Source organism: Caretta caretta, chromosome 23, assembly GCF_965140235.1.
Source record: "Caretta caretta isolate rCarCar2 chromosome 23, rCarCar1.hap1, whole genome shotgun sequence".
Taxonomy (NCBI): domain Eukaryota; kingdom Metazoa; phylum Chordata; order Testudines; family Cheloniidae; genus Caretta; species Caretta caretta.
This window is the reverse complement of record NC_134228.1, coordinates 14421400-14444521: the sequence shown is the minus strand read 5'-3', so window position 1 is coordinate 14444521 and position 23122 is coordinate 14421400. Positions and strand designations below refer to the sequence as shown.

Below are 23122 nucleotides of genomic sequence, written 5' to 3'. Positions count from 1 at the left end.
AGAAGGTTTATTAGCCGACAGAAACATGGTCTAAACCAGAGCAGGTGCAGAGAACAGGACCCCTCAGTCAGATCCATCTTGCGGGACAGGGAGCCCAGACCCCGGTGCTGGGCCTCCCTCCATTTCCCCAGCCAGCTCCAAACTGAAACCCCCTCCAGCCGTCTCCCCCAGCCACACCCTCCGGCTCCTCAGCTGGCCCCAGCCCCCTCCTGGCTCAGGTTACATGCTCAAGTATCATCCCTCAAGTGAAGTCACCCCCTGCTACCCCATCCCCAATGCAGCCAGTCCCAGTAAAACTCCCACCCAACATTCCCAGGTCCATCCGCCCCCCTCCCTGCTCCGTCACATCGCTCCCCCCTTCGAGACTGAACTGAGCGGGGTCACTGTGACCAGTGACCTGGGGAAGTTCGGGGCCCCCTCTCCGGGACAGCGCATCCGCTATCAGGTTGGCACTTCCCTTCATGTGGACCACGTCCATGTCGTAATCCTGCAGGAGCAGGCTCCATCTCAGGAGCTTGGCGTTGGCTCCTTTCATCTGGTGCAGCCAGGTCAGGGGCGAGTGGTCGGTGTAGACGGTGAAGTGTCGCCCGAAGAGAGAGGGCTCTAGTTTCTTGAGGGCCCACACCATGGCCAGGCACTCCTTCTCGATGGCCGCGTAGTGTTGCTCCCGGGGTAGCAACTTCTTGCTCAGGAACACGATGGGGTGTCTCTCCCCCTTTTCGTCCTCCTGCATTAACACCGCCCCCAGTCCCGTGTCGGAGGCGTCGGTGAACACCACAAAGGGCTTGTCAGAGTCTGGGTTTGCCAGAACTGGGCCGCTGACCAGAGCCTCCTTCAGGGCGCGGAAAGCCACCTGGCACTGCTCGGTCCAGACCACCTTGTCTGGCTTCCCCTTCTTGCCTAGCTCAGCGATGGGGGTGGCTGCAGAGCTAAAGTGGGGCACAAACCTTCAATAACACCCTGCCATCCCAATAAAGGCCTGGACCTGCTTTTTGGTGTGGGGAGCGGGCCAGTCTCTGATCCCCTCCACCTTGGCTGGTTCCGGCTTCAGGCAGCCGCTCCCCACCTGGTGGCCCAGGTAAGATACTTCCACCATCCCCACCTTGCACTTCTCCGCTTTTACAGTCAGCCCAGCCCCCTGGAGTCGGTCCAGCACTTGTCTAACCTGGGACACGTGGTCCTCCCAGGTCTGGCTAAAGACACAGATGTCATCAATATACGCCACGGCAAAACTCTCCATCCCCCTCAGGAGCTGGTCCACCAGGCGCTGGAAGGTGGCCGGCGCTCCCTTGAGGCCGAAAGGCAGGGTCAGGAACTCATAGAGCCCCAGAGGGGTGATAAAGGCCGATTTCAGCCGGGCATCTGCATCCAGCGGCACTTGCCAACTCCAGTTCATGCTGCTGCTGTTTTTCCCAATTCTCCCGCTCCTTCGCTCGATCCTCCAGCTCTTTCCGTTTTCGCTCCCTCTCCCCTTCCAGCCGCCTCAGCTCCAGCAATGGGGAGCTCCGCCGGGAGGATGCCCAGCTGGCCACGGGGGTCACGGTGCCCTCGGTGTTTGCCGGGCTCCCCTAGCCATAGGTAGGAGGGGCTTCGAGATGCCCTCGGCAGCAGTCTGACCCCTCCCATCTGGGACAGACACCGGTGCCCGCCCTGCATCTGCCGGGCTGCTTCTCTCAGAGACAGGGATCCGCTCTTCTGAGCGATCCTCCTCCTCCAGCTGGGCAATCAGCTGTTCTTTGGTGGGTTTTCCAATGCGCAGGCCCCTCTGCTTGCACAGCTCGACCAGGTCCCTCTTAAGGTGATGGTTATACATCTCCCCGCTGGCCCCAAGTTGCGGTGGACTCGCAGGCCTGGGTGCTCTCAGCACGCCAGGGTTTCCAGGAAGAACCCCGACTGTGCAGCCCTTCTCCAGGTCAAGCCGCAGACTCCCAGGGTCAAGCCGCAGACTCCTCTACCCCTGGAATCGCTCACCGCGGTTCCCAGGGGAACCCCGTTATTGCAACAGTCCTTCTCACTGGTCACACCCTCCCAGGGGTTAAGCGTAGCTTCTCTGCCCCCCCAAAACCGCTCCTCTCTGAGCCTTCAGCATGCCTGGTCCTCATCAATCCCCCTTCGTTTTACTGTCCCCGGTCACTTACTGCAGAAAGCGCCATCCCCCGGGTGCAGTACATCCCACCGCTGACACCAGTTGTCACGAAGTGTGGGGGAGTCAGGGCCCTGCACCCCCCTCTTCCTGCTTTTCACCGTGACTCTCAGCCAGCCAGTAAAACAGAAGGTTTATTAGATGACAGGAACACAGTCCATCTTGGGGGGTAGGGAGCCAGACACTGGTTCTGGGCCTCCCTCCGTTTCCCCAGCCAGCTCCAAACTGAAACCCCCTCCAGCCGTCTCAGCCAGCCACACTCCCGGCTCCTCCTCCAGCCTTTGTCCAGTTTCCCGGGCAGAAGGTGTCACCTGGCCCCAGCCTCCTCCTGGGCTCAGGTTATCATCCCCCAAGTGAAGTCACCCCCTGATATCCCACCACCATCCAGCACCCATGCAGACAGTCCCAGTTAAACTCCCATGCAACATCCCCAGGTCAATACTCCCCACGCCCTACTCCGGCACAGCGAGGACAAGTGTGTCTCTTGATAGACCAATAAACTTGTTTTATTCTTTAATGAAAACTAATTCAATGTTGTGCATTGTGCGGGTAACTCCATTTAAGGTAGCAGCAGAGTGTTATATGTGGCAACAGACCGAATATAGCTCTCTGGCAGGTGTTTCTAACAGGCCGCTGGGCTCAGAGCCGGCAGCCCAAGGCTCATGGCTAGATAAAGATGCTCAGGGTGCGACCCAGGGACCCCAAGTTGCAGGGCAGATGGTGACACGGCCCCTCTCTGGTCTGGATTGCACCCCTGACTTGGTCCCCAATGGTATATTTCCAAAGCCAGCAGAGATGGAGCTAGACAGACAGACACAGAGGAAGCTGATGGACACACGGCTGTTGTAGCATTTATTGTTCTGCCGCAAACCCGAAACCCACCAGAAATGGATGCTCTTCACTGGGGAAGGAGCAGTGCTCAGATATTTAAAGCCCCCTTAGCCCCTTCCCCAATTTGAGTCTCACTCACCTGATACAGAATCCAGTCACCTTCCCTCTTTCCCCCTGAGTCTGTACCGGGAACCTGAACCCATGACGAGTTGTCAGGAATGAACAAGTCCCGGTCTACACCCAAAAGTGGCCCCATCTGAACAAAGAATGGTTTATAAATCGAGCCATTTGGTAAATGCCCCAGTTGAGTTCCATCGATAGAAAGCCAGCTGCCCACCGGGGTCAAAATCAGGGTCATGCAATCATTTTTAAAACTGATTCCATTACAGTGGGGGCAAATGTTGGACGTAGACTGGACCGTGCAGCATAGCCAGCTCCAAGCGCTCAAAAATCGTGAGTAAGGCCTTCAGAATTCAGGAGATCGGCAACAAAATCATAAGATTTTTTAAAATACACTCAGGGATTTTTGTTTCTCTGTTTCTTAAGATCCATATTTTCAAGCTTCTCCCTGTAACCAGACAGGCTAGAAACTTTTTTTAATTGAAATTTGAATTTCCCCTTTAATCCCGTGACTCCAGCAGCTGGGACTTAAAGAAAAACACCAGATATCACTGGTAAAGCTGACACTGGTGTTGGCATTACTTTCACTAAATTGATTTAAACAACAATTTTAGTTTAACCAGTGCAACTTCTAGGAGGAGAGTCCACAACCCTCCCAAATGCCGACAAACCTTTGGCTCGTTAAAAATAATTAAGGAAAGGAAATAGCCAAGAGGTCAATGGACAGAGACTTGTGGAGGGTTTAACACAGCAAGGAAATGCCAGCAAACTAGCCTTGGCTGAGACTAGCTATCTTGGGCAACGTGGCAGTGTGGCCCAGTGGCGAGGGCCAGGGTACTTCTTGTGACCTTGTGCAAATCATTATGTGCCTCAGTTTCCCCTCCCTCCTTGTAATACAGCCCCAGTGCAATGGGGTCATGAGGACCTGTAGACTCAGCTGCAATAATAATGAAGGGCGTTTTCTGGTTGATTAAATGCTAGTGCAAGGGACTGGACGCAAAGCATGTTAGGAACTGGCTGTTTCTCAGAGCCATCCAGAGCTGGGGAGGGAACCTAGGAGTCCTGGCTCTCATTCCCCCCTGCTCTAATCCACTAGACCCCACCCCCTTCCCAGAGCCAGGGAGAGAACCCAGGCATTCTGGCTCCCAGCCCCCCCGCTCAAACCCACTAGCCCCCTCTCCCCTCCCAGAGCTGCCATTTCACTACTGTTGGGATGCAGGGTCTTTTGTCCCCTGCTGTTGGACAGAGAGACCTTTTCATTTGGGATTTGGGGGTCAGATGCCCCCTTCTCTGCCCCACTGAGTCACCAGCAGCTTTGGAACCTGGGACTCTCAGCACCACAACACAGACCTCCGTGCCCTCAGCTCATGGAGTAACTTCATCAGCCAGCAGCAGTAGAAGGCTATTATCCTCTAGGCAGCTCAGCACCTTCACTCTCTTGTTGTGGGACTGAGGGGAAGTGGGACGGGGTGTGTGTGTGTGGGGTGGGGTGAGGGTTTACACAGGGAAGGGGCTTTTCTCTCAAGCCCTGACAAACTATGACTTGGGTGAGACCTGTTTTATTTCACAGGCCACTCCCAGCCTCGCTACCTGCCCCTAGCTTATTTTGTGGGGTCACCGATCCCCAGGACAGGTTCTACGCCCCAGCTTTTAAACTGCCCCATGGAGGGACCCTGTCAGTGGGCCAGCCCCTGAAGGGCGTCCCCCTCTTCCTCAGTGCCTCAGAGGCACGATCCCTGGCTCCAGCCCTCCTGCTTCACCCCCTGAGCTCTGCAGCTTTCAGGTTTCTGCTTTTTTTCCCCCATCAGCTAAAATAAGTGGCTTGGTGCCGCCTCCTGGTTATTCTAGGTATTGCAGATCTCAGGGTGGGTTTTGTGGCACGTTCTTCTTGTGCCCAGTGGTCCCTTTGTTTCAGCAGATGTTGTGGATGAAGAAGCAGTTGGTCATAACCTTCATTTCAGACCCTCGAGAGGTTGGTGTGGGGCACAATGGAAAGCAAGGAGGTTGGAGGTAACTCTGGTGGGAGGCGTTTCCTCGATGGGTCCCCCTGGCTGATTCTAGATCAGGGGTATTGGCATGAACAGACTCTTGGGTGGGATCCACAGAGGTGCTCAGACGTTGTGAGCCTGGTGCCTGAGCTTGGTGGTGCCTGACCTTCAGGTGCCTAGAAAATCACTGGCCCAACACTGCAACCCACAAAACTTGAGTGCGGGACCCCGGCTCTTAAGTAATGAATGGGGGGAGAGTGGGGTGTCCAAAAGCCAGGTCACAAGGCAAGGAGCCACCTAAGCTAGCCCATAGGAGCTGCTCTGTCCAGTGAGTCCAACTGAGCCAGAAGCCCGGTCTGAGGCATGCAGCTTCTTCAGGGACCCAGTCACCGCAGCCAAGATTTGCAGGGACACCCAGCTGCCTTTTCCAACCAGACCAGAGTTTATTTGTCCCCTGACACATGGCCCGGGGAGTCCTTAGGTGAACAGAGTGAGAAATCAAGGTCAAGACGCAGGCCAGTCTGGCCAGGCCAGCCCTCCACGCTGTCCTGAGGGCCATTTTTGCCACTCTGTCCTCGAATCTTTGTCAGTCCCAGGCCTGACAGCTGCTAAGTCACCCCAAAAGCCCCCACTCAGCCCATTCTTCTTCCTGCAGAGTCCTGCTGGGTTCTCCCACGCCCGCTGGTCAGAGTCGCCCAAGGTTAGATCTCAGTCGATCTGCACTTGTCTCTCGGCCTCCTCCGTTGATACGGGGCAGATTCAGCCTTTAACGTGTAGGCCGGACAGCGATCAGAAGCTAAAGATCATCAGAAACCCAGCAGCCAGAGAAGAATAGGGTAAGCCGCGTCGCCAACCCTCCTGGGGTCGCCAGGAATTGAAGATGAATCTTGAACTAAGGATCATGCTGTGTGACGAAACCTCCCACAATACGGCCCACCAAAAATTGGCGCCCCCTACACGAAAGCTGTTAGCAGCAATGCAAGGCCTTGCCGCTCAGTAAATTAGCGTAAGTAAGTAATGAACAGCGGCCGTAAGGCACAAGATGGGCTAACGCGTCGTTTCTTATTTGGTAGGCACGCATCTCAAATGTTAGTGGCCATTGGTACCATTTTGATGAACCTTTGATTTTTCTTAGTACTCTCTGCTGGGCTCAATCCAATTCGCCTCCATCTTTCCTGAAGCACGGGGCACTCAGGTCTGGAGCCATCCTCCCCGGGACGGGATGACGCCCTCCCTCAGCTTCTCATGCGACCCTCCCGTTCGTACACCCCGGACTGAGATTCGCCTTGTTCACAGCTGCATTGTTCTAACCCCCAGGTCCTTTCTAGCCAGCTGGCCGGCCGGCTGATTCCCCATTGTGGGCTTGCACGTTTGATTTGTTGTGGTGTGGTTTGAATCATTGGCGGTGTCTGTGTAGGGGACAGAGTTTTGGCATGGGCAGGTGGCTGTCTCCTGGCCTCTCACCAACAGTTGTCAATCATAGAATCGTAGGACTGGAAAGGACCTCGAGAGGTCATCTAGTCCTGTCCTCTGCTCTCATGGCAGGACTAAGTATTATCTAGACCACCCCTGACAGGGGTTTGTCTAACCTGCTCTTAAAAATCCCCAATGATGGAGATTCCGCAACCTCCCTGGGCAATTTATTCCAGTGCTTCACCACCCTGACAGGTAGGAAGTTTTTCCTAATGTCCAGACTAAACCTCCCTTGCTGCAATTTAAGCCCATTGCTTCTTATCCGATCCTCAGAGGTTCAGAAGAGCAATTCTTCTCCCTCCTCCTTGTAACAACCTTTTACATACTTGAAAACTGTTCTCATTTCCCCTCTGTCTTCTCTTTTCCAGACCATACAAACCCAGTTTTTATAATCTCCCCTCATAGCTCATGTTTTCTAGACTTTTCATCATTTTTGTTGCTCGTCTCTGGACTTTCTCCAGTTTGTCCACATCCTTCCTGAAATGTGGCACTTGAACTGAGCACAATCCTCCAGTTGAGGCCTAATCAGCGCGGAGTAGAGCAGAAGAATCACTTCTCGTGTCTTGCTCACAACACTCCTGCTAATCCAGCCCAGAAGGAGGTTCGCTTTCTTTGCAACAGCGTCACACTGTTGACTCATATTTAGCTTGTGACCCACTCTGACCCCCAGATCCCTTTCCGCGGTGCTCCTTCCTAGGCGGTCATTTCCCATTGTGTGTGTGCGACTGATTGTTCCTTCCAAAGTGGAGTACTTTGGATTTGTCCTTATTGAATTTCATACTTATTTACTTCTGACCATTTCTCCAGTTTGTCCAGATCATTTTGAATTTTAATCCTGTCCTCCAAAGCACTTGCAACCCCTCCCAGCTTGGTATCGTCTGCAAACTCTATCAGTATACTCCTTCCACGTTAATTGTGTCCTCGCTTTGGGCTGGAAAGCCCCAAGGTTACGTCCACACTGCAACGTAAGCTCCATGTTTGTGGCCCTAACCCCCCCTTCTGTCTACACACAAATCGCACCAACCCAGGCTTCCATGGGGATGGAGGGTCCTAGCTGAGTGAAGCCGGGAGCCAGGATTCAAGGCCTATTGCTTTGCCGTGTGGACACGGCCCCTCTGGACACACACTCTGGGCGGCCGCTAAAAGTATACCATGATCCCTCTGGGCTGTTGAGTTTTCCCACGCTGCCCCATGAGCAGCTGCATTCTTGGGAGGACACTAGGATGTCTGGATGTCACTTGGATGTCCACACAGCAGTACAGGGGGGCCAAGCCTGGGTGGTTGGGCTTGGCCCCCTGTACTGCCATGTGGACACTGGGGTGCCAGGGCCCAACTGTTCCTAACCCTGGGTTACAAATGACCCTCAAGCCCTGGGTCTGCGGCTTACGTGTAGCCAGGAACCGAAGGGAGTTGGGCACCTAACTTCATCGCAAGAGCGGGATGCTTTGATTCCCATTAAGTCCGGTCTTCTTTTTCTCTCATGGACCCCTTTTGGGGCCCCCCACCTTCCCGTGAACAGGTCTGAGGCCTGACAATTCATCTCACATCAGCGAAGGTCCCAGCATCACACCACAGGGCCTGCTCGGCTACAGAGATGAGCATCGCCCAGAGCCGGGCAGCAGCAGAGACAGCGTCTTTAGCACTGAGGACACCTTTGCATGCCCCTGCCTCCAATCTATTTGTTTTAGGGGTGTCTCAGGCCTCCATCACCTTGGTATCTACGCGCCTGGATGGCCTCTTGATCTGCTTTCCCTTAAGGACTTTGATTAGGCTAACGGTACGGAGCTGCAATTTGCAGCGACGGATCCATTCAGCAGGAAATTTTTGCTGACGAGCGAACGAGCGGAGGGTACTTTTAATGGCTCCCGCTGGGCATCGTTAAAAAGTCTTTGCCCAGATCGCGAAGCAAAGTTTCAACTTCCAAGCGGGGCGCAGAGGGGATTGGGCAAATCCAGAGGGCTCCGCCAGCCTGGCACCAACGTGCGCTGGGAGGAATTCAGCCCAGGGCGCGAAATGCCTAGAGGCAGCCGGCGGGCATGGACGTCTCCACGGTGGTGGAGGCTAAAAACAAAAGGAGTGGCAACTAAATGAGTAGCGCGGGGAGGAGCCGTCGCTGGGGAACTGGGAGATTGCAATGGAGACAGAACAATTATTAGTTACGGAGCAACATTACCACGGAGGGTTTCAAGGGGAATCCAGCCAGTTCCCTGTAAACAGCTGGGGCGGTAAACTCGTCCACTGTGATGCATCCTGGTGTGATGCATCCTCTTTGATCTCACCTGCCCTTAGCCTCGTCTATGCTTGCTGGGGGTCAGCTCCCCAATTTCCCTGGCCACAGGGGATGCAAGAATTGTCTTCCGAGTCCCCCGCAGGCCCTGCTGTCATGCCGCAGGTTGGCGATCAGCCCTTCGAGTAGCCACTCTGGAGTGTCCGGTCCGCTGAACCCTCACAAAATTCGCAGATCGGTGGCTCCCGAAGAGATAGTACCGTCCCGTTTACCGGTTCCCCTCTCTGATCCCCGTGCCGCTTAACTCACAGCACTGAGATAGGTTTATAGTGAAATCACATGTGAGTTTATTTAGCCGGGGGGGCATTCAAGTGACAGCGCAGGGTAATAGCGGGGACAGGTGGTGGTTTAGAAAAATAAAACCATAAGACGGAAAATATCGTCATGACTCTATGTAAATTCTACCGGACACCCACCCCTTGACTACTGTGGGCTGTGCCCGCCAGCTCAGACAAGCTATATTAGAATTGGACAAGGTGCAGAGAAGGGCAACCAAACTGATGAGGGGGCTGGACCAGCTTCTGTGTGAGGCGAGATTTAAAAGATCGGGACTGTTTAGCTTGGAAAAGAAAAGACAAAATGGGGATGTGAGCGAGGGCTATAAAACCACGAACGGTGTGGCAAAAGTGACTAGGGAAGTGTTGTTTACCCCTTCACATAACACACGAACCAGGGATGAAGTTAACAGGCATGTTTAAATAGCATTAATAACATGTTTAAAATGAACAAAGGGAAGTATTTCTTTACACAGCATACAGCTAACCTGTGCAACTCCTTGCCAGAGGATGTTGTGAAGGCCAGAAGTAGAACTGGGTTCAAAACAGAACTGAAGAAGTCCCTGGAGGGTGAGTCCCTCAATATTAGCCAAGATGGTGAGGGACGCAACCCCATGAGCTAGGTGTCCCTAAATCTCCAGGTGCCGAAAGCTGGGAGTGGACGGGCGATGGATCACTCGGTAATTGTCCTGTTCTGTTCATTTCCTCTGAAGCACCTGGACCCGGCCGGTGTCGGAGACAAGCTACTGGGCTAACTGAACTCAGTATGGCCGTTCTTACGTTCCTAAAACCGTAACACGCCTTCTCGAACCTGGACTTCATTAATCCTCCGCCATGAGCCAGGCCTGCTGTTGGTTTGCCTCCTCGGTGAAGGATTCAGGCTACGCGGCATCAGGGGCAATGCACAGAACAGGGCAATTTTGGAGAGATTCCCCCCATCTTCCACTCCTGGCTTGTGGCCGTCAGAGGTTTAGGGTCACCCTGAGCATGGGGTTGCTTCCCTGACCATCTTGGCTAATGACCATTGCTGGACCTAGCCTCCAGGAACTCACTCAGTTCTGTTCTGACCCCAGTTACGCTTTCGGCCCTCACGACATTCCCCTGGCAGTGAGTTCCACAGGTTAACCGTGTGTTTTGGGGAAAATTGCTTGTTCGTTTTAAAGCCTGCTGACTATTGATTTTGGGGGCACACTCATGGGCCGAGAACTGTCCCCTCCTCAGGGTCCAACACACTCCACCAGGATTTGCAGGGATGCCCGGCCACCTTGTCCAAACAGACGGGGGTTTGGTGAGCCCCTGGCACGCACCATCTCTCTCTCTTAGCAGAGAGGAAGCAAGTTTAAAAGCACAGGCCGGTCTCCCTTGAGCCGAGCTGCAGAAAGAAAATATCTTGGCTTCTTCTCTCTCTCTCTGTCCCTTGGTTGCCTGGTCCAGGTGAGTTGCTGAGTCCTGCCAAAGGCCGGCTCTTGCCCCAGCTAGCCGATACGTCCCAGACCGTTGTCCGACCCCTGCTGGGCTAATACGGCCCACCTGCCAGAGATCCCCACGGATTGGGGTCAGTTGCCCGCTCCTTGGGCCTCCCGTTGTCTTTGCGGTCCCCTTGGCTGATACGGGCCCATTTCAGCCAGGTCTTTAACAACCCGTTCAATCCTCCCCAGACCATTCGGTGACGCAGCCCGCCCCTGCTCTGCTCCGGGAACAGCGTTTGAACCCCGTTTCCCCCACCCAGTAGCCATGCAAAGTTACAGAGGGAAACTGAGGCAGACATGACAGAAAATTCCCAGGCAGTGACCTCATAGAGCCCTGGCCAGCTCCTGGGGAGACGCGGCAGTGACCTCATAGAGCCCTGAGACGGGGAGCCACCAGGAGGCCCAGAGGCTGCTGGAGGACTGTGACCTGCCTGGGAAGGTGAGTATGTTTCCAGTGTCAGAAGAGCGACCGTAGTAGGGCAGAGCAATGGGCCATCTTGCCCAGTGTCCAGGCTCTGACAGTGGCTCTTATCAGAGCTTCAGGGGGAGTGCACAGAACGGGGCAATTCTGGAGAGATCCCCCCCTATCTTCCACCCCCTGGCCATCAGAGATTTAGCCCCCACCCCACCCCTCGAGCATGGGGGTTGCTTCCTTGACCATCTAATAGCCATTCCTGGACCTGTCCTCCAGGAATGTACCCAGTTCTGCTCTAAACCCAGTTACGCCTTCGGCCCTCCGACATTCCTGTCGCTGGGAGTTCCGCTGATTAGCCGGACGCTGCGTGAACAAAGGACGTCCTTCTGTTTGGTTTCAACCTGCCACCTATTCATTTCAGTGGGCCCCCGCCCCCCCGCTGCTTGCGTGATGCCAAGGGGTAAATAATGCTTCCCTGTTCCCTTTCGCCGCATCAGTCACGATTTTATAGCCCTGTAGCCCATCCCCCGCGTAGTCGTCTTTCCAGTCTGTTCACTCTCTCCTCATACGACCGCCGTTCCAAGCCCTTGGTCGCCCTTCTCTGAACTCTTTCCCAGCCTGGAGCTGCAGGCAGCGTGTCATGGGGGGGGGCGCACCATGGATTTATTGTCTGGCATTCAAACCCCAGCAGGGTGCGGGGCTCCCGTTCCCGAGTGCAGGCGAATAGCTGTGGCGGCCCGGGCCTGGACCCGCTCCCCTTCCCCCGGGAGACGAGTGTACTGGGGCGCGGGGTCTCATGAATGGAGGGGTCAGCAAGTTGTAAATCAATGGGGGGAAAGGTCTTTCGGGCGCGCGAAATGCTACGGGACCGGGAAGTCTTCGCTCTAGGAAGTGTGTTATGATGTTATTTTACGTGTAACCGGGTGTTTCCTTTTGTTCTCCTGGCTTCTTCTGGGATCCCTCTGCCCCACGGTCCGTCGGCCCCGCGCTCACCCGCCTTAGCCCCCCCCCCCCCGTTGTTATTTGTCACCACCAGGGCACCATGGACCCGGACGACCTGAAAGTGGCGCTGGAGCGGCAGAGGGGGGAGAACAAGGAGCTGGTGGAAGCCTTGATGCAGCTGGAGGCCGACTACGCCCAGCTGCAGCAGGAGCGAGCGGAGGCGCGGGAGGAGGTGGGCAGGTGAGGGGCATGCAGCGCCGGGCGGGAGCCAGGGTGAGGCGCTGGCTCGGCACGTCTTGGCCGATGACCCGGGAGAACAGATCGGCTCGCCGCCGCTGAAGTTTTGCAGGCAGCAGGAAGGTTGGGGGGCGCAGTAATTAACGCGGGGGACGGGTGGCTGGTTCAGCATGATCGGGATGGGTAATTAACCAGTGGGACGACTGACCCAGGGTCATGGTGGATCCTCCATCGCGGGCAATGTTTCAATCAGGATGGGATTTGTTTCTCCCAACTAGGAATTCTCTGGCCTGTATGATAAAGGAGGTGGAGTTAGAATATCCCGTCGGGCCTGGGGATCTCTGGATCAAGCCCAGTTCACGCCTGAAATCCTTTCTCCTTCTTTCGGGGTCCTCAGGCTGCGGAGAGCCACGGTGGCTGTGGAGGAGAAGGACGGAGCTTGGGAGGAGCTGGACGCCACCAAATCCAGCCTGCTGCACGTCCAGCAGGAATTACAGCTCCTGAAACGCCAGCGGGACAGTTTGGTAAGGAGAAGGGGAGGCCAATTCGAAGCTCCTATCCTGGTTGGCTTCCTTTACCCTGCTCCCCCCTGGGCCTGTCTCCACCCTATCTAGCGCAGCATGCCAGCCTCCCATCTGAACTGCTTGTTGGGATCCCATTTCTGCCACCAGCTTCAGCCAAGCCAAGCTTTCCCAATGGCGTGACGGTTGGGAGATAGACTGGAGCTGGGCAGAGCCATTTGTGGTCCCCCTGCTCTATCCCAGACGCTGTGTGACTGTAGGCAAGTTGCTCTGTGCCTCAGTTTCCCCCTCTGTGACACAACTGCTGGTAGGCCTGGTCCAGCTCATTCTATGATGGCAAACTGGGTTTCTGAGAAAACTAGAAGTGTCTGACCACTCTGTCTATCCTAAGGTTGCTACCCATCTGGGTTTTACCTGGACAATCCAGTTTTTGGCTTCTGTGTCTGGGTACCATTTAGGGTTGCTCGATGCCCGGTTTTCAACTGGAAAGTCCAGTATAAAAGTCTGGTTACTATGGGCTGGGGGAGAAGGCGGAGAAGGGGTGGAGCCACAGGGGAAGAGGTGGAGTGGAGGCGGGGCTTTGGGGAAAGAGGCAGGGCAGGGGGCGGGACCTCGGGGGTCCGGTTACCAGCAATTAGAAAGGAGGCGACCTCGGTCTGTCCCCACAGGAGGAGGAGAAGCAGGAGATGCGGGGCGCCATCCAGGAGCTGACGACGGAGGTAGGGCCACGGCGGGTGTGGAGGAGAAAGCTGGGGCACCCAGCTGAGGCGGGGGCCATGGGCCCGTTCGCTCTCGCAGCCCCGCCTGTTTTCACCTGCAGAATCTCACCCTGACCAAGGGGAACTTCCGAAGCCACCAGCAGCTCTCGGAGGTGCAGCAAGCCATGAAGCAGTTAAAGGTGGGTGGCCCCCAGCCTCTCCACTCCCCCGGGGCCGCGCAGAGCGACCTCTCAGCATGGGAGCTCCAGACAGGGACGCCGGAGACCTGGGTTCTGTTCTCAGCTCTTCCCCAGCCCTGCTGTGCGACTTGGGGCAACTCACTGCTCCTCTCGCTGCCTTGGTTTCCCCTCCCACCCTGGGCACGTTCTTTGGCACAGGGAATTTCATTCACGGTGTGTCTGGGCAGCGCCCAGCACGACAGGGCCCTGATCTCAGGCGGGGTCCATGCAGCACCCAGTGTGACAGGGCCCTGATCTCAGTCGGGGTCCGGGCAGCACCTGCCACGAGGGGGCCCTGATCTCAGTCGGGGTCTGGGCAGCGCCTGGCACGAGGGGGCCCTGATCTCAGTCGGGGTCTGGGCAGCGCCCGGCACGAGGGGGCCCTGATCTCAGTCGGGGTCCGGGCAGCACCTGCCACGAGGGGGCCCTGATCTCAGTCGGGGTCTGGGCAGCGCCTGGCACGAGGGGGCCCTGATCTCAGTCGGGGTCTGGGCAGCACCTGGCACGAGGGGGCCCTGATCTCAGGCGGGGTCCATGCAGCATGCAGTGTGACAGGGCCCTGATCTCGGTCAGAGTCCGGGCAGCGCCTGGCACGAGGGGGCCCTGATTTCAGTCAGGGTCTGGGCAGCGCCTGGCACGAGGGGGCCCTGATTTCAGTCAGGGTCTGGGCAGCGCCTGGCAAGATGGGGCCGTGATCTGGGTCGGGCTCCTCTAGGCACACCTGTTACACACCACGCCAACCCTGCCTGGCCCTCTATCCAGGCTGGTGTTCAGTGCTCCCCAGAGCTCCCCGCTTCCATGCACAAACCCCATGCCGCTGGCTGTTACTGACCAGAAGGCCGGACCCCCCGCCATCCAGAGTCACTGCCCTGAGATTGCTCCCACGGCAGGAAAGACGTTCCCCACAGGGATGGGTGTTTGCCAGGCGCGGGGCCCCAGGTGTGGGTTTGGACGGGGAGGTTTCATTGCACCAAGAGGTGGGGCTGAGCCAGCAGGAGACGCCCATGTTCTGCGTAATTAATTGGGGCAGGGTGAGGCGAGAACGTGTGTGACCCCCAAATGGTTCTGGTGACCCCCCAGCCTCCCTCCCCCCCGGCCCTGCCTCTCTTAAAGCGCTCTCCCTGTCACTAGATGGATCTGCAGCGAGTCAAGGAGGCAAGAGATGCCCAGGGGAAGGAGCTGGCCAAGGTAAATGGGCCGAGATGTAAATTTCTTGCTTACACACTGCTTTCTGCCAAAGAATGGCTGCTTTAACCAGGTGATCATCCGTTCAATTTTGTTGCCTGCTGGCTGAGGCGTCAGTTTGCCTTTTGTCTCTGAGGAACGGGTTTGAAGCTGTTTCCCCAGAGTTGGAACATGTCTTATACAGCTGGATTTTATAACTTTACCTACAGTGTTGCCACACATATTTTACCAGGACAATAATGTTCAGCAGACTATGTATTTTCAAATGATCTCTCACAAGGTGTACATAGTATAAAATTTATCATAGTCTTGTAAACATGGTGAACATAAGAGTACAGATTGTCACAGGGAGTGTCACCAGCAGGGGCATTGCAGCACAGTGGATAGGGTGCTGAGCTGGAATGTAGGACACCTGGCTTCTGTTCCTGGCTGCCATCGTTCTGCCTCAGTTTTCCCTCCCGCCTCTGTCTGTTTGGATTGCCCCCTCACTCCATGTCTGTGCAATGCCTGGCACAACGGGGCTGTTATCTCCATCAGGATCTCTTATCATCCTCCATCTCTCTCGCTTATGGTATCTGCAGCGCAATGTTCTCCCGATGAAGTTGTAGGCCTATAAGCAGTTTCAAGGCCTCCTCTGTGACCCTGCAGTGTGTCAGCTGTTCCACCGTTGAATCTGTATTTGAGGCACCGCGTTACGAGGTGTCTGATGCTTTGGATCTTCTGGCCACAGTCACGGGAAGATGCGTCTTTGGTTTTTCCACTTGTGCATCAAGTAGCCATGTCTTCCATGGTTTATTTGGACGCAGTGGCCCAAAATCTGTGTGGAGGGTCGAAACCGGGAGGATGGCTTGTCGGGTCAATGATAACGTGTTTGTTTGGAATGGGGGGATGAGGACCAGATGTTTTGCCATTCCCTAGCTGGGTCGAGAGATGCTTGCATGTAGCTTTTGCCATTTCAGGCGTGGCTGGTTTATGTTGTCCATAACCTACCAGATGGGAAGTTCTGGGTAGTCTTTGGTGTGTTATTTTGTTGCTAATACAGAAAGCCACGGTAGAAACATTGATTTTAAAGTTCCCGTGATAATTGGCATGGTCTGATTCAGCTGTTCATCCATAAATTGGGTAAGATCCACATCACTCCAGCTGCGTACAGTGGGGTCAAGGCTGAGGTGCATAGCACCGGGGCCGTTGATCCAGTCGTTGTTCCTTCTACCTTTCGGATAATGTTGATGCGAGTCTTCGCTTTGGAGGCTACTTTCTTGAGGTGGCCATGGAAGGTGAGAGCACGCGATCAAAAATGACCCCATGCCAGGTCGGCGTTGGGTCATAATGCCCCGTTTCACCCCAAAACTTGAGCATCGGAGAGTTTCATGTGGTTCTGTTCTCATGGTGGAAAGTAGAGACTCCCGATGTGCTTGGATTTGATTTTGGCCACACTTTTGGAAGTGCCCCTCCATGAGCTGAAGGTCAGATGTAAGGGTTCCTTCAAGGTCCTGAACGCTACAGGCCTCCGTTGCGCATGTCAGATCATTTCAGGCACATCGCTTACATAGACGTTGAAGAGTGTTGGAGCAAGTAGAGTTCTCCATGGGGTATTGTTCTCCATGGGGTAACATTCCTCCATGGGATATTGTTCCTGCATCTGGGTATTGTTCCTCCATGGGTCATTGTTCTCCATGGGGTATTGTTCCTCCACAGCGTATTGTTCTCCATGGGGTATCGTTCCTCAACGGGGTATTGTTCCTGCATGGGGTATTGTCCTCTATGGGGTGCTGTTCCTCCATAGGGTATTGCTCTCCATGGGGTATTGTTCCTCCACAGGATATTGTTCTCCATGAGTTATTGCTCCTCCATGAGGTAGTCTCCATGGCATATCATTCCTTTGCCTCTCCCCTGATGCCCGCTTGTTTGGCATTGTTCAACAGGATACCCCCAAACATTCGCCTGTGCTTCTTTTTCAGGAGAAGCTCCATGCCTCCGAGCTGACGGAGACGATTCGGGAGCAATGGGAGATCCAGGAGGTACCAGATTTTATGGCCGTACAGACTGTGACGCTCCGGAGCAGCCCAGCTTGATGCACGGTACCGCGGGTGGTGTACAAGGGCGGTGGGACCTCTGACTGCAGGGGGCCTGTGACAATGACGCTGGCTGGGACCATCCATGGGGCTGCTGTAGTGTGGGGCAGGAGACACAGTCAGCACTCTGTGTTCTTACTTCCTGAACTTTTATTTGAAGGTCCTTCAGAGCAAAATAAGCCAACTGAAAGAAGAGCTGGAGGACTCGGAGCAGCAGAACGCGCTGTAAGTCAAAGGGTGGGGGCCGGACCCCAGCAGGGGTCAATGGGCCATAGTTCCACAGAGTCAATGGGGCCAATCCCCAGCTGGGGTCACTCGGCCATAGCTCCACGAAGTCAATGGGGCCAATCACCAGCTGGGGTCAATGGCCCATAGCTCCATTGGAGTTAATGGGGCCAGACCCCCAGCTGGGGTCAATGGGCCGTAGCTCCGTTGGACTCAATGGGGACAGACCCCAGCTGGGGTCAACGGGCCGTAGCTCCGTTGGACTCAACGGGGACAGACCCCAGCTGGGGTCAATGGGCCGTAGCTCCGTTGGACTCAACGGGGACAGACCCCAGCTGGGGTCAATGGCCCATAGCTCCATTGGAGTCAATGGGCCAGATCCAAGCTGGGGTGAATGGGGCCAGATCCCCAGCTGGGGTCAATGGGCCGTAGCTCCGTTGGACTCAACGGGGACAGACCCCAGCTGGGGTCAATGGGCCATAGCTCCGTTGGACTCAACGGGGACAGACCCCAGCTGGGGTCAATGGGCCGTAGCTCCATTGGACTCAACGGGGACAGACCCCAGCTGGGGTCAATGGGCCGTAGCTCCATTGGAGTCAATGGGGACAGACCCCAGCTGGGGTCAATGGGCCGTAGCTCCGTTGGACTCAACGGGGACAGACCCCAGCTGGGGTCAATGGGCCGTAGCTCCGTTGGACTCAACGGGGACAGACCCCAGCTGGGGTCAATGGCCCATAGCTCCGTTGGAGTCAACGGGCCAGATCCAAGCTGGGGTCAATGGGCCGTAGCTCCGTTGGAGTCAGTGGGGCAGGCCCCCAGCTGGTGGGAATTGGACTCCAGTGTGGGGGATAGGACAGAGACATAGCCGGTTCCCACGACCTTTTCACCTTTAATTGTGACTCCTGATGTCTGAACCCTTAGGAAAAAAAATTCTCGCCAGTCCCAGGGCCATTGTCAGGCTGTGGCTAGTTTGATCAGCCCGTGGTCCCGCTGGGTGTGTGGTTAAATCTCCGGGCAGCCAGTCCGGGGACCTGGGTCTGGGTCCCAACTCTGCTATAGACAGAAATACAGCCACTCTCATTATGTATCTGGGCAGCGCCTGGCATGACAGGACCTTGATCTCGGTTGGGGTCCAAGCAGCTCCCAGTGCAAGGGGGCCTCAAATATGCGTTAGGGTCTCCAACAACCCAAATTCCCCATGATGCTTTGTGCACGAACCCAAGTGTTTTGCATCCCTAATTCTAGCTGTGGGCTCTGGCACTTGGGGGTCCTGCTCTGAGCAGGGGGTTGGACTAGATGATCTCCTGAGGTCCCTTCCAACCCTGATATTCTATGAGTCTATGATTCTATGACGTGGCTGAAATGTAGCATGTGGCCAAATGATGGAATATGTGTCCTATTTTCGTCTGACCCCATTGACCCGGGCCAGATGTCCAGTAAAGGCCCCCGTGTGCTTGACGTGGGATCCTGGCTATCGCAAATGTCTATGGCGATGGAAGAGATAGTGACCCGTTGAGAGAGGTTTTTAGCTTGTTAGGAATGACACATTGTCCGAGGGGTTTTCTAGAAGAAGGACTTAGTCCTGGAGATCTTCGGCTGGTTGAGCAGGGGAGCTGAGATATCCTAAAAGGAAAGCCACCTGCAGATCAGTTATGGTGAAGGAATCATCTTTGGCCCAAGCATGACATATAAACAGGGTCTTTTCTAGGAGTGACTCCGACCTTTGGGATGGGCTCCTACTAAAAGTGAGGACACCCCAGTTGGGTTGCTCAGGGGTGGGAAAAATTCACCCAAACAGAAGTTGGTCCAATAAAAGATATGATCTTTTTCTGAGAGATGTAGTTAAGCCAGTCTAAGTCTCGTGGGAGGTGGGTTTAGATAGAGATGGGAGAACCCATCCCCCCGTTGGAGTAAGTGTCTACATGGGAGCCCAGCAGCGTAGCTGTCCGGTGGACTGGGGACCATGTCACTTAGCTGTCCATGTTTGTCTTTGCCCACCGATCTTTGAGGAATACATTTCCAACGGAGCCCGATCCTTTCACCTCTTCTGAAGACCAGATCTGAGTGCGAACCTGACGCCATGGCCCTCTGACGTCTCCCTCTTGCTTTTCACAGCCAGAAGCTGGAACAGGGAGAGGACCTCTCTGGGTCGTTGCTGTGCGAGATAGTGGAAGCCAAGCTGGTAAGGAACAGGGCCCCCAAAATGCCGGAGAGCCGGGCTCGGCAGCAAGAGCCCGGCTGTGATGCTGGCAGAGATTCTGCCCCGCAATGAGGCACCATGTTCCCCTGGGAGGAGAGCCCAGGCTCAGCCTGGGGGAGGAATCGAGAGCTTGGTGGTTTATGAACTGGGTCCAGTGGCCAATTCCCAGCTGTGCCCAGTGATGTCACGGATCATCCTGGGCCAGGCTGGGAACATGGGCCTCATCTGTGTAAATGGGGAGAGAAAAGCCTTCCATTGTTGATCTTGTCTGTTTAGACTGTGAGCTTTTCGGGGCTGCTCTCACTCTGGGTCTGGGCAGCGCCCAGCACAATGGAGGGCCCTGATCTTGGTTGGGGTCTGGGAAGCGCCTGGCATGATGGGGCATCGATCAGGGTCAATTTCTCTGCAGCACCCAGGGTGTAATGGGGGGCCCGTGTCTCCGCGGAGGTGTAGGCCCTGCTGCAATACAAACGCTAATAAATCTTCCCGCTGGGGGTTATTCTGCAGGAGACTCGACTGGTGGCAAAGAGACGTGGCATCGCCTACTGGCTATGGTGAGAGCAGTGTTTCCTTCTCTGGGGGTCGGGACACCTGGGCTCTTGCCATCAGTTAATGCCCTGTACAGTGGCCGACTGCATCACTCTTTCTTTCTTTCTTTCTTTCTTTCTTTCTTTCTTTCTTTCTTTCTTTCTTTCTGTCCATTCGGGGCAGGTCCCAGCCATGGCTCAGTTATGTTTATTACTGGTGCAGTCATTTCCCTAATTGCTGATTAAGTATTTAATGTATTTATGCCTTGCTGGATTTATGCCAGGGCATTCCCCCAGTGGCAGCCATTAATCAGCTAGTCCATAGGGATCTGGCTGAAAGGAATCAACCCATCTAGCCTGGTATCCTGTCTCCGACAGAGGTGCAAGACACCTCCTAGTAGCCGGTGCTGGGATAACCCGCCCCTCGGGGCCCATGCCATCTCACCCCCATTGGTTTGAGGTCAGCTCCTGCCCTGGATCAGGAGGGTTTTGACACCCTCCACGGCTCTGGGGCCAGATCCCCAGATGGGCTCTTTGGTGTCACGCCGCTGACTCCAGAGACTGGCACCTGCTGGGGTTCTGGCCCGAGGTCTCCATCCCGCCGGGTGTGTCAGTCTGAAAGTGACGCTGCAGCTTGATCACACGTCACGAGGCTGGGTGCAGAACTAGCTGCGGGTGGGGGTGGGATCTCCGGCCAGGGTTGTGTGGTGAGATCCAAATGAGATCCAAATGGCCCCTTGTGGCCTTAAAACCCAGGAGCATCACATCAACATTCAGTCCCGGTTTGGATCCCGCTGAATGGGGACTTCTGTGGGATCCAGTGGTGGGGAGTTCCACAGTCTCTCTGATCGCTCTTTCCCCGCAGGACGCTGGCCTCCCTCTACGTCTGGCTGCAGCTCCTCGCCGGCTCCCTCGTGGCCATGGCCATCCTCTATACGTACTTCTTCGACGAGGAGTTCATCTACCGCACGCTGCCGCGGGTGCTTTCCGAGCACGGCTACGACCAGCTGGCCTCCGGCCTGGGCGGCCGCCTCACCCTGCACAGCCAGGGGCTCCTGCCCTTCTGAGCCCTGCCCACGGCCACGGCTGGCTGCGGTGCCGCGGGCTATTAGTGGGCATGTGTGCGTCTGGAGGAAAACCCAGTAGAGGCCCCTGGGTGATTAAACTATTTAACCGCCGCGTGTTCACTACTGTGACTCCCGCACCTCGGTCAGGTCACTGTCCCACCCTGTCTAACTTTACGGATTGTCAAAGGTGGTGGTGTGGGAGCCATGTCGGTCCCTCTTTGTCTCTCTTTGCCGACTGTAGGCAGCGTTGTTGGAGCCATGTCTTTCCCACCGTCTTTCTCTATCTTTGCCCAAGCAGTTCCCTGTCTTATACCAAGTTCCCAGCGTCTCCAGCCCTCTAGGTGAGGCTGAGAGTCCCATCTGACTGCGGAGTTGGGGGGCAGGACCCTCTGGCTTCCCCAAGACCCCGCCTGGGCGGACTCGCTGGGAGAAGCGCACAGGGCGGCAGAGGATGCTGAAGGCTCCGAGGTCAGACCCAGGAAGGTGGAAGCCGTGTGAGCTGTGTGCCCTGCAGACAGGCTGCTCCCAGAAAGGAGATTTCCCCAGAGTCCTGCCTGGCTTCGTGGGGAGCAGTTCCAGAGCATCGCCCGGGGACTCCATGACACCGGGTTCTCGCAAATCCAACGCGGAGCGTGGCAACGAAGAGCCGAGATTTAAGTGATGCTGAGCCAGAGGAAAAGGCATCAAACTGCACTTTTCTAGTGACGGACACGGCATTGTCGCACGGGGCTATTTTGCCGAGTGTTTACGGCAGAGTTGTTGGAGCTGTGTCCATCCCACCCTGTCTATCTTTGCCGATTGTTATACGCAGTGTTGTTGGAATCATGTCGGTCCCACCGTGTCTATCTTTGCCAATTGTACATGGCATTGTTGGAGCCGTGTCAGTCCCACCTTGCCTGTCTTTGCCGATTGTTGTACGTGGTGTTGTTGGAATCACGTCGGTCCCACCGTGTCTATCTTTGCCGATTGTTGTACGCGGTGTTGTTGGAATCACGTCGGTCCCACTGTGTCTATCTTTGCCGATTGTACATGGCATTGTTGGAGCCATGTCAGTCCCACCTTGCCTGTCTTTGCCGATTGTTGTACGCGGTGTTGTTGGAATCACGTCGGTCCCACCGTGTCTATCTTTGCCGATTGTTGTACGCGGTGTTGTTGGAATCACGTCGGTCCCACCGTGTCTATCTTTGCCGATTGTTGTACGCGGTGTTGTTGGAATCACGTCGGTCCCACTGTGTCTATCTTTGCCGATTGTACATGGCATTGTTGGAGCCATGTCAGTCCCACCTTGCCTGTCTTTGCCTATTGTTGTACGCGGTGTTGTTGGAATCACGTCGGTCCCACCGTGTCTATCTTTGCCGATTGTTGTACGCGGTGTTGTTGGAATCACGTCGGTCCCACCGTGTCTATCTTTGCCGATTGTTGTACGCAGTGTTATTGGAAAAGGGCGAGCGGGTTTCCACGCACGCTCAAAGCTGAATGGTTACTCGGCTTCCTTGAAATTTGGTGTGGCTCAAGGGGACGCGGGACAGCACTGGCGAACCAAATTTGGGGTCATTAGACCCACGGGTTCCTGAGTTACAGCCTCCTCTCCACCCCGAAACCGGTTGCCATCTGCTGCCGGGTGCTGTTAAACTGAGAGGGCGTCATGCCTGGGTGCATCGCAGCCCCCACTGAGATGGAGAGCCGGGAGCTCGCCCTGCAGTTAACTTAAGGATAAATTAAGTGCAAGGCTCCACCCAAGATAAAGGCATTTTGGACTGAGGTCTTGTCTACACTTAAAATGTAGGTGGATACAACTACCTGGGGGAGCGGTATGAAAAAATCCACTGCCCCCCTAACGACGTAGTGTAGCCGCGGCTAGGCTGACGGCCGGCTGCTTCCACTGACTAAGCGGCCGCCACTTGGGGAGGTGATTTCACCTTCCACCAGCATCTGCATGGCTGCAATTGGTGAATTTGGAGGTGTCGAGGTTCCCTCCCCACTCTGAACTCTAGGGTACCACATGAGAGATCCCCTAAGTTTATTCTTACCAGCTTAGGTTAAAACTTTCCCAAGGCGCAAATTCCGCCTTGTCCTTGAACAGTACGCTGCTATCACAAGTGATTTTGACAAAGAACAGGGAAAGGACCACTCGGAGTCCTAGTCCCCCTAAATATTCCCCCAAGCCCTACACCCCCTTTCCTGGGGAAGGCTTGATAATAATAT

At 55.4% G+C, this 23122-nt stretch overlaps 1 protein-coding gene across 1 annotated transcript; it reads left to right on the top strand.

Annotated features, from left to right (window-relative positions):
• Positions 1 to 12042: 12042 nt before the first annotated feature.
• LOC125628198 (uncharacterized) lies at positions 12043 to 21002 on the top strand. The gene is made up of 10 exons (XM_048833079.2): positions 12043 to 12183; positions 12578 to 12704; positions 13370 to 13420; positions 13522 to 13599; positions 14770 to 14826; positions 16785 to 16844; positions 17059 to 17123; positions 19239 to 19305; positions 19831 to 19877; positions 20716 to 21002. Exons 1-10 carry the CDS (start codon positions 12044 to 12046, stop codon positions 20915 to 20917), a joined length of 894 nt encoding a protein of 297 aa, XP_048689036.2. The 5' UTR covers position 12043; the 3' UTR covers positions 20918 to 21002.
• Positions 21003 to 23122: the final 2120 nt, after the last annotated feature.

What these genes read in the sequence shown, in the direction of transcription:
- LOC125628198 (XM_048833079.2), top strand. Translation starts at nt 12,044, where the DNA reads ATGGACCCGGACGACCTGAAAGTGGCGCTGGAGCGGCAGAGGGGGGAG. An exon ending in AACGCCAGCGGGACAGTTTG is followed by an intron (nt 12,705 to 13,369) that starts GTAAGGAGAAGG and finishes CTGTCCCCACAG; the next exon opens with GAGGAGGAGAAGCAGGAGAT. An exon ending in AGCAATGGGAGATCCAGGAG is followed by an intron (nt 16,845 to 17,058) that starts GTACCAGATTTT and finishes TTTTATTTGAAG; the next exon opens with GTCCTTCAGAGCAAAATAAG.